The sequence below is a fragment of the Eriocheir sinensis genome, chromosome 4 (genome assembly GCF_024679095.1).
Source record: "Eriocheir sinensis breed Jianghai 21 chromosome 4, ASM2467909v1, whole genome shotgun sequence".
Lineage (NCBI taxonomy): Eukaryota > Metazoa > Arthropoda > Malacostraca > Decapoda > Varunidae > Eriocheir > Eriocheir sinensis.
The window spans coordinates 14,500,496-14,511,705 of NC_066512.1; the positions used below are offsets into that span (position 1 = coordinate 14,500,496).

Below are 11,210 nucleotides of genomic sequence, written 5' to 3' on the forward strand. Positions count from 1 at the left end.
GATTTGTGGCGGCGGGCTTCCCGAGTACACGAGTTTCCTCTCACGCTGAACCCTTCCTGTGCTGCCTCCCTCCCTCGCGGTGGGAGAGTTCTGGAGCGGCTTTCGGCGTATTCTTGTTGATTGGTGAAGCTGAACACAGTAGACCAGAGAGTAACTCTCTCTCTCTCTCTGAAAAAAAAAAACTATCTGGCCGAGTTTTACCCTAACAGCGTCTCTCTTCCACTCCTTGTACAGGCGTGTGGCGGCGCGTTGAGGCCGTGGCGGGGCGCGAGGCGGTGCTGCCCTGCGAGGTGGGTAACTTTGAAGCATCAGACATGGTGTATGTGGTGCTGTGGTACAGGAACGGCGACAAGGAGCCCATCTACAGGTAAGGCGGGGCGGGGCGGGGTGAGGCGGCAGGTGTGTGGGTGGAGAGTTTATGGTTTTGAGGTGATGGCAATGATGGTGTTGATGGCTCTTTCAGTAGTAGCAGTAATAATAGTTTTTGTCGAAGTAGTAGTAGTAGTAATAGTATCATTAGTGGTAGTAGTAGTAGTATGGCCAGTAACAGTTTCCATCTTTAGTAGTGTAAGTAGCTTATTTACTGTTGTTGTTGTACTGTTGTTTGTGGCAGCAATAATTAGTAATTTTAGAGTGGTTTGATTGACGCTGAAACTCGCCAAATGGAAACTGAATACATTGATATAATTGGCTATTTTGACCTACATTATGAGACGTGTGTGTGTGTGTGTGTGTGTGTGTGTGTGTGTGTGTGTGAGACCAGGCAGAGGTTGATTGAGGCAGTGAGGCGGGGGTGGGAGGCGGGGGGTGGCACAGACCTTCCACACCCTCTGGGGGGTCCACAGGGAGGAGGGTGAGGTGAAGGTCAGAGCGGCAGTACAACACTAATCCTCCACCACGTTTAAATGTCCTGAGGCGGTGAAAGAGTTGATAACCTGTGATGTTGCATGTTTCAGGGGCTATTTGCCAGGCTTCGGTTATGGCTGCTACATCAACTCTGGTAGTGTTGATGGTGTGTGTGTGTGTGTGTGTGTGTGTGTGTGTGCGCGCGCTCACCATGTCTTTATATACTAATAGTTTCTTTATAAGATTACGTAAACAATTATTCCATGAATCTCTGCATTACGGCCCCTCAAAAGGGGCAGGGTTTGGCTTGCCGGGAGTCCCCAGACCGTTTTTCTGGGTTTATTTGTTTATCTACCTATTTATCTTTACATATCTATATGTCTACTTTTCTGTATCTATCTTTAGATACGTAGGTAAATATAGATATATAGATTTATAAAACGCAAAGCATCATCATTACCATCATCATCATTCTTCTCTTCAGTCATCACTAGTCCACTGCTAGACGAAGGCTATTCTCAACAGTCTCCGCCTGTGTCCGATGTTTGTGTACTCCATTCTGCTCCGGCAAATGCTCTTAATTTCGTCTATCCACCTGGTCCTCTGCCTGCCCTGACTTCCACAATTTCTGGGTTACCATTCTGTTTATTTTGGTTGTTCATCTGTTATCAATTCTGCACATAATATTAATTGCTGAAGTCCATATCTTATTCCTAAAAGTCACTGAAATATCTACGTCATCAGACGGAGGCATAACACTAAGAATGACAACAAGAGTAGGCACACGCACGATGCTTATATGGTAACCGTACTAACGATTTTTATATAATTTTATAAAAAAGAAACTTAATAGAAAGGGAACGAAATGAAAAAAAAGCGAAAAAAGAATAATGAAATGAATGCAAGAAACGAGGGAAATTTGAAAAAAGTAAATCGGAATGATAAAACAAGTAAACACACAAAAAAATATGAAGAGAGAAGGAAAAGGAAGAGGAAAGGAATCTAAACAAGATAAAAATTAAAATAAAAACAATTAGCGGTACTTATTTATTTTGATGATGCAGACAACTTAGTGACCGATAACCAATGCTTTGCAATAATATTAAGTTGTTGCCTTAGTTAAGTATTCTAGTCTAGCCCTGAAGGTGATAACCGTGCATCAGTTACGTTAATATTGATAACCTGATTAATGTTGGTGCCGCTGTTGTTGACGGTTATGTCACTGATGCTGAATGAAAGCAATAGTAACGGAAGTGACATCAGTAGAAACACGACAATTAACCACCAGCACAACAACGATAGTAAACAGTCAGTCACGTGTGTTTGTATGTAGTTATGGATGTCTGCTTGCTTTCCTTTTTTCTACTTAGTTTCCTTACTGTTTCATTGTAAGCAAGCAGCTGGTATTTGCGTTGTAGCTTACTTTGCTCCTTTATATTTTGTTATTTTCTTGTGTAAAGTTTTATTATTTTTATTATTTTTGCATGGTATTTATTATCATTGCAATCATCATGATTTTTATCATTCCGAAGTTAACAGACACGCAGAAAGAAAAGCAGCTGTATGTCGGACGATATTTTTTTCTTTGGAATAAAACAATATTTTGTATTTCACTGCTGCAATAATTTGTCACAGCATATTGAGAGACACATCGTCTTTATGTACAATATAAGATAAAAAATCCTCCAGCTATCACAGGTCAACTGGACGACCACGGTTAGTCAACTACCCGGAGCCGCAGTGGGAAACATAATTATTTATTTCATCAAATAACACCCAGGTTTAGTCTTGCAACATGGATTCAGACATATAATTGTTACTTGTCTTGCATATGAGCATGTTAGAGTAACATTTTTGTTCTCTAGCTGCCATCAGAAAGGCATTATTCAGTATCACAAAAGAGTTGTAATATTGAACATTTTAGCACTACGGTTAAGGTCCAGCCAGTACTTGAGGATTAGGCGTACAGCACAAGACATGTGGTTGCCACTGTTGAACCTGCCACCGCGTTTGCACACAGCCGTAGGTGGTGGCTCACACTTCTTAGTTCTTGGTCTAATTCCATCTATCAGTGAATATGAATAATAATTATGTCGTCGGTCTTAATTGATTTCTTGGTAGTTTTGGGGTTGTTCTTAATTAAGTAGTTAATTCTTAATTAATTCCAGCAATCCTAAGATTGTGGCTTCGTATTGATACATCATGCAAAGGCCCCCAAAATGTAAAGGTGTTTCAAAACATCCGTCACCGAGAAAACAGTGACCCGTTTTTCCCCGTCCCAGCGTGTGCAGAAATAGAGGACACCAAGAAGAAGGCTGCGGTATTCTGAGGTCGTGACTTCCATGCAATCCAAGTCGCGGGAGACGCTTTCCCTTGTAGGACAATACAGCCACTTATGTGAATACGGTGCAGCGAGGCCGTGTGTCTGTGTGAGCACGTTGGGGGGTGTTGTCCCGGAACGAAAAAGACGCATCACTGAAGAATACTTCGTGGACGGTTTTAGTTTACTTGAGTGAGCTCCATCCCCGCCATGTCTTGTGTGAACGGCTCGGCTTGTCTCTCTGGCCTCAGTCACCTGGAATGCTTAAGGCTTTCACCGAAGGGAGTGTAGTGTGCCCGGCGGTGCGCTGCATAATACTAACGCGCTCTTTTCACGCCTTGCAAGGATTCTTTCTTCTCACATTCCCAGGTAGAAACACACGCGATTACCACCAGCATCAGCACGAACGACATCAACAAGAAAACTCAATACAAGGTCGCTGAACAATATTTTATCGATTAATAATTATAATTTATGTGTGCAGTGATGAAGCAATTCCCTTCCATTGTGGGGTGTAAAATTACATCCACTCAGGAAAAGATTAGACCGTCGCCTCCAGTGATGATGAGAAATGTTATTGAATGAAGTCAACAAAAGATTCTGCAAGTTTTATGGTTCCGTTTTACATTAGGTTTAACAGAATCCCACAGTTTGAATCTCTCTCTCTCTCTCTCTCTCTCTCTCTCTCTCTCTCTCTCTCTCTCTCTCTCTCTCTCTCTCTCTCTCTCTCTCTCTCTCTCTCTCCTCTCTCTCTCTCTCTCTCTCTCTCTCACCACCACTAAAACCCATTTAATTCTCACACGCTATCACAGCCACCACCAGCACCACCACCCTTCCTCATACTCCTTTCTCCTCAACGATCTGCTTCATCTTCCCAAGTGACCTTCAAGGCTTCGCGGCTCAGATATTCTTGCAGGAAGCTGTTCGTAATCGGAGGTGAAACTTTTCCTGTAAATCGAAAAGCACATGGCGGTAGTTTGAGAAAGGTGCTGCGTTACTCGCCTATTTTTAAGGGGGTCTTTATGCGTGGGAGTTCAATAAAGCAGGCGCTGTGGAGAGAGAGAAGTGGAGAGGAACAGAGGCGAAAAGATGGGATGAAGAAGAGATGGAAGGGTAGAAAGTGACGGGGGATAGTTGTGTTAATGGGAGACTATAGAGAGGCAAGAGAAGATGTGTGATTGAAGGAAGAAGCTGGGATGAGTCGGAGAGAAAGGATACCTGAGGAAAGGATAAGAGAGAGAAGATAAGACGAGGAGAAGGAGGAAAGAAAGCATAGGAGTGTATTGTCAAATGAGAACGAAAGTAATAGATGCTTGTGATGTCGAGCAAAGAGAGAGAGAGAGAGAGAGAGAGAGAGAGAGAGAGAGAGAGAGAGAGAGAGAGAGAGAGAGAGAGAGAGAGAGAGAGAGAGAGAGAGAGAGAGAGAGAGAGAGAGAGAGAGAGAGAGAGAGAGAGAGAGAGAGAGAGAGAGAGAGAGAGAGAGAGAAGAGGATAGAGGTGAGAGGAGAAAGAAAGAGCAGAGGAGAGAAGACAGGAATGGATATAAGATAGAAGGAAGAAAAGGAAAGAAAAACAACAGTGATTAGGGAGTAGTTCCTTTTCCCACTGTATCCCTTTCAAAGGCACGATAAGTATGAGTCGACTGGTGGTGGTGGTAGTGGTGGTATGGCTAATATCTTGTATTTTTGGGAGACTGAACTATCATATTTATTCTTGCTACTCTTTTTCCGTAAGAAATGAGGAGGCGGAGGATATAAATTCCAGGAAAATGTCGAGATAAATAGAAGTAAAAAGGTAAAAGACGAAAGACGTAATATCGCAGAGTTTCCAACATGCAAAGATGAAAATATGACATGCTGAATTAAGCCTTCGGGAGTCAGTGAGAAAAAGGAAAAAAAATACAAAAGGTTTAAATTTGTAGCCTCTGGTGTTGGAAGTTCTATTGCAAAAAATAAGAGACAGCACGACAAATAAATTGGAGGTAGTGCGCAGGGAGGAAAAAAGGTTTGGTTCACCCAGAGATAAAGATAAACAAAATAAAGCGTAGTATTGTAGCCGCAAAGGCATTATAAATAAAATAAAATATGTTTTGATGAATAGAAAAAAATACAGATTGGAAGTAACCATTTCATATTAAAAAAGAAAGCCACACAACCAATAAAGCCGTCTCTTAAAAAGGAAGAAAACAAATGCTGTAGAAATGAAGAGAAAATAAAGACAAAAGAAAGATAGTAAATGAAACGACTCTGCAGTAGAGGCAAAAAAAAAAAAAAAAAAAAAGATTAATAGAGGAACGAAAACAAAAACAAAAGAATCTGATATTGTTGTATATAGATAAAAGCTGAAGAGAAAAATAGCAAAAGAGAGCACAGTTAAACAAGGATATACAGAAACAGACAATAACTTAAAACTCAAGCGATTGAAAAAAAGATAGACAAGGCTAACATAATATTTAATAGGGGTAAAGTGTTTCAAGGGGAAAGAATATACAAAGATAGAATGTGACAAGAATGAAGGCAAGAATATTTCTGAAGAAAGAAAAATGTTGGTGAAGATAATAAAATCAGCTTAAGCAAAATAACAGAAGAATAAGCAGGATGTTCACTATCAGAAAAAAAAATAATACACCAACAGAGATGAGGCTAAAGATAATAAGTGAACGAGAAGATATACCTTTAAGGATGAAGGAAAGACACAAGTAGTAGGAAAACATAATGACAGGAATGGAAGGAAAAAGAGAAAAATCATCAGATAAAACAGCGTCTTGGATTCAGGTAAACAGAAGTGTAGAGGGAAAGAAAGACTACACCAACGGAAAATATAAGTAGGAGAGGCAGAAGTGAGTGAAAGAATAGACCAATAAAGAGAAAGAAGGAAACTAATTAGACTTGAGAAACTCTTCTGGATTTTCGAGGCAGCCAACTTAGCCTTAAAACCACCCTCTTTATGAAGTTGGCGTGGGGATGCAAAGTTATGCGTGTGACCTGTATTTTTCATATATATATATATATATATATATATATATATATATATATATATATATATATATATATATATATATATATATATATATATATATATATATATATATATATTTTTTTTTTTTTTTTTTTACAGTGAAAGAAACAGCTCGAGGGCAATAAACAAACAAGCAAATAAAAAAAAAAACGGTTATTTGCTGATTCTGCAAAGCAATAAGTGCTCAAAAGAGAGGTTAATTTTGAATGGACAAGTGTCTTGATACTCCACTCTTGAAATATTCCAAGTCGTAGGCAGGAGGAAGTGTAGACAAAGGAACGCTGTTCCACAATTTATTAGTGAAAGAAATGAAGGAATGAAGATGCTGGTTAATTTTTGCATAAGGGCTTTGGATAGCTTAGGAATGAGCTAAAATAGCAGCGAGGCAGAGTGAGGTGTGAAGACCTGAAGTTTGCAATTTCAAAAGAGCAGTCATCATGAAAATATCGAAGACAGTGAGTGTATGTGTGGGGATGGGGAGCAGGGGTCCTTTTGTGTTGTATGTGGATGGAGGAGACCATGTATTAATAATAATATTAATAATAATAGTTATATTTCGCCCAGAGGCATATATATAAAAAAAACAAGACAGGAAAAACGAACGAGATCGAACGAGATACATATACGCCTAAATAATACACAACTTATGCTTATTTATGCGTGTGCATGGCACACTTATGCACAATATACACGAACAGAAGGCCCAGCCACTCCCGCCGCATAGATCCACATACATAGGCCGAGCTCTGTCTGACTGAGGTGATGATCGAGTTCTTAGATTGTTCCACTCTACTCCTCATACTGTACGCGGCGTGGCGAGGCAGCACAGCCAGATAGTTCATCCCGTGCCAGGGATGAGCTAGTCCATCTAGGAAGCCCTAGAAGGCGCTTGAGGATGTCGTTATGACAAACCCTAAGAAGATTCATGGAGGCAGCCCTATACCGCCCTATACAGCGAGTTGCAGTAGAGTAGCAGTGGCTCCTGAATAACTCCAACTTCACCTCCGTGCTGGACGGGGCGGCGGCACCTCGCCGTTCATGGTGGGCCACGGAGAGAAGGCCAGTCTGCCCCACCTCCTCCCCCTGGCTAATGGAGGCGACGAGGCGCGTCAGCTCCCCCACCGATATGTCCCAGTAAGTAAATCTTGCACTCATCTGGTCCAGCATGGGTCGCTGCTCCGCCAGCGTCGTCATGATGTCACCCAGCTGCTGTGCCACTCCCCTTACCCCCTGCAGTCTCCTGAATCGCGCGTCGAGCACCAGCCGTCAATGCTGCCTAGGCGGGTGGGGGTTGGGGGGACGGACACACATTCCGACACACCAGGGGCAAGTGTGCGTCAGCCGATATCTCCTGCATCAGATCCAGGATCGTGCCGATGGTGGTAGCCTTGATCCTGGAAGTTTTCTTCCTGGAGGTGGTAGGACGCTCCTGCAAGATCCTGTAGTAGGTGTCCCTAGCCCTCATTATGTCCTCACCATTGTAGTAATCGCTTACCAGCCTAGTGAGGTCATTTTTCGGCATCTTCTTCCTCATGCTGGACATGTATCCCAAGACGTCATCCACCACAGCCACCTGCACAGGCCTACCCGACCCCGCGGAGGGTGTAGTGGGCGCCAAAGGCGTCTTGGGAGCTATGGCCAGCTACAGCCCGCGTATACCAATCCCGCCCGTGGGGCGAGGTATTACAGCGACAACAGCCGCATGCACTGCACGAGGGTCGATGGATCCACACCTTGCCCGACCCCTGAAGAGCCCGTGCCGGCGACGCTCCAACTCACTCGCCAGTCCTCTTCACAAACATTGATTTTCAAATAGTTCGGGTGTCAATAAAGGCAACGTGGTGCACTGTATATCACTGAAAGCGCTGGCCGTTCACACACAAGGGGGTACGCAACCCCTCTTGGTGACCCCTGTTGCTCCCCCACAAGCGCGAAGATTCAACGGAGCCGCGCACGACACGTCTCGACCCGTCCCGGGACCACAATTGGTTTCAATTATCGGCTGACAGCATACAGAAAACATTATCCGTGAAAGGAATACCTAGCACACTCCACTGTAATTACGCCTGTATAACATTCCCCCTGAAAAATTACGTGCAACATTGGTTCTTAGTTCAGTATGTGACGGACATATCAGAAAACGAAGCTGCCGAAGACCGAATACAGAAGAGAAAAATGAAAGTTATCTATACACTATGCTCTTGACTTAAAATTGTTTTATTAAAAAGAACACAATCCATCATGACCTCCCTGAAACAAAGTGAATAAACAAACTATGCAATATTAAATCTCTGAAGCTCTAGAAATCTACTCGGCTTTGAAATATCAATACCCGACAAGGATGAAAACTGAAACATAAAATACAAGCCTTTTTTTTTACGATCTTTTTGGCAAGAGAATGTACGGAGGAAAGAAGTATCTCTTTTTGCTCCAACATTCTCCTCCTCTTTCTTTTTTTTTTTTTTCTTTCCTTTTCCCGTCACATCCACGGCAAGCTAGGCGTAATCCTTCCCACGCCCCAGACGAGCGGGGAACAATGAAGTTTGCGCCGAAACTAGACGAGGCTTATTGACCTTTACAGTGGGGGGCGCTAGGATATGATATTTTGTAGCGTTAGGGAGGTCGTGTGGCGAGCAGCGGTGGTGATCGGGGGGGAAGTGGCGGTGGGGGTCGTGGTGCTGGTGGTGGCGATGGGAGTGGTGGTGGTGGTGGTGGTCGTGATAGGATGGAAGGGTCTTGGTGATAAGGTGGTTGGATGCTGACGGTGCTTATTTTTTTTTTTTTTTTTTACGTCGTGGCCTATTGCGCCGGTAGGCTTCTTCCCGGTGGATCCTGGTGATCGGCCCAAGGCTTCTTCCCGGTGGGGTCTGATGGTCGGCCCAGCTCGTTCTGGCGCAGGCGAGTGTTTATAGTGGCGCCATCTTGCATTGGCTCATGCTGCCCTCCCGGAGCTCATCTTTAATCGTAGAATCTAGAATCCGGGTTGATAAGTGGTATTCTGGACAGGATGTGGGTAGTTTTAATCCACTCGGTGGCTGCTGAAAAATCCCAGCTTGGTGGCACCGAGCGGGGATTGAACTCGCGTCGTCCTGAGCGCGGCGCCGTCACGCTATCCACTCAGCCATAGCCTCCCCTATTGGTTATTTGTTGTTCTGGAGGTGAAGATCAGGTATTCATTCAATCTTTCAGTTCGTCAGTCGTTTAGGCAGAACGTTAAGCGATCGCTGTCAATTGATGTCACTTCATTAGTCGGCAGGCAGTAGTTCACATACTTGACATGTCTGTTAGGTAAGCACTGATTCAGCTTTTCATTACGATTGCCACGAAACTGAAGTCGTCTGGTACATCTTCATGAATATATTTTCCCGTTGATAAAAACCTAACTACAATCTCCTTCTCCCGAGCCTCTGACGTTCCGTTCTCACCATTCCTCTTGATGCTCAGGGCACACTGCAAAAAGTAGCTTCGATCCTGCTGAAAATGCACGAGGAATTGACTTGACAGGCAAAATTAGAACAGTATAGGTAGTGTCTATAAAGAAGTGAAGAGATTTTATAGTTTGTTTCACTATTCCTACACTAAAGTTAAATTTTTGACGAAAAGCGTCGATTGCACGTGAACGTCGTGCAGACGATGATATAATTATTCGAGAAGCGCATTTATATTCATTGCACTTGTGGCACACCAAAGCGAGACCCTCAATTACTGGAGGCGTATCGTTCTTTTGTGAACAAACAAACAAATATTTTATTTATTTTTCTTGCTTTTTCATTCTCGATATTTTACACATACACAAACACAAATGTTTATTTTTCCTTCATTTTTCCTACATTTTTCTTTCGTTATCTCACGCACACCACACACATTTTTTTCTTACTTTTTCTTACGTGTGTTTCTCTCTCTCTCTCTCTCTGTGTGTGTGTGTGTGTGTTTGCGTACATGCGCGTGCATCTGCATGTGCCTGAAAAGCTTATGCTTATATAAAGGCTGGCCTCTAACAATACATACAACAACATATGTAACTGTACCTAATAGGCTATTAATAAATGTTTCAAATGTTTCTGTTTGTTTGCTGTTTTTGTGTTAAGCTATTATTTTTTGTGTGTGTGCTTACATGCGTGCGCGTGTTTGGAAAACCTAGCACATTCACAGCTCTCTGCGGCTCCCTGATAACACACGCGAAGAATTAATGAATAAAAATACCAGTCTTTCAAACGGTTCCCGCAGCTGCTTTACATAATCTTGATAGAATATTTAATCTTGATAGAATATTTTTTGCATTTCTTTCTTAAATGTGAACTAATCATACGGGAAACGGATGGCAAATGTTATTTAATTCTGCAAGCGAGTAATCGAATGATTGAGAAAATTTTACCAATGTGTTCTTGATGCCAGACAAAAGATGTTCATCTAGTTTAATTATTTAAGTGATTAACATGATTATGATTTATTTGGCTAGGCTCTTTGCAATCATCAGTTCCATTTATAAATGTGATGATAAACGCGTCACCCAGTCTCAACAGTATTTAAACTGCTAGAAAGTGTATTGATTGAAATTGCTAGGAAAAGGTTTTCCATGTGCAGTGCGATACGTTATGAACTGCACCAGGACAGGAACAAGTGCTGGACTGTCTGAAGTTGAATACAAGGGAGACTGGGCTTTTCAAAGGGTAAGAAACACTGCTGTCTACTTAATTTACACACACCGAGCGGCTTCTCAGTGAACGTATCCCGAGACGCGGCGAGTTCTTCTGCCGGTCAGTGTGAGTCTTAGCTATTACGTGCTATCCTAAGAACGTGTCTCGTGTTCCTCGTGTTTAAATGTAAATTAGGCATAAAATGTGCTTATTTATGATATGGAACGGGTGAGTGAATAACTTAAACAAATTGAGAAAGATCCGTAGACTTCATGCAATCTGTAAATAGATGTCTGTGGTCGCTTTGTTTTTTGGTTACACTGGCGTTGATTTAGTTTTTGCTTTAGTTATCTTTGCTGGAACGGATGGATTTGAAAATATGATTGTAA

The 11,210-nt window shown here is 42.4% G+C and overlaps 1 protein-coding gene across 1 annotated transcript in view; it reads left to right on the top strand.

The window, feature by feature from the left end:
* The window catches only part of LOC126982241 (synaptogenesis protein syg-2-like), a 291,624-nt gene that overhangs the window by 208,723 nt on the left and 71,691 nt on the right, over positions 1 to 11,210 (top strand). Inside the window, exon 4 of the mRNA XM_050834188.1 lies at positions 235 to 367. Coding sequence (XP_050690145.1) covers positions 235 to 367 — 133 coding nt within the window. The remainder of the gene's footprint in view (positions 1 to 234; positions 368 to 11,210) is intronic.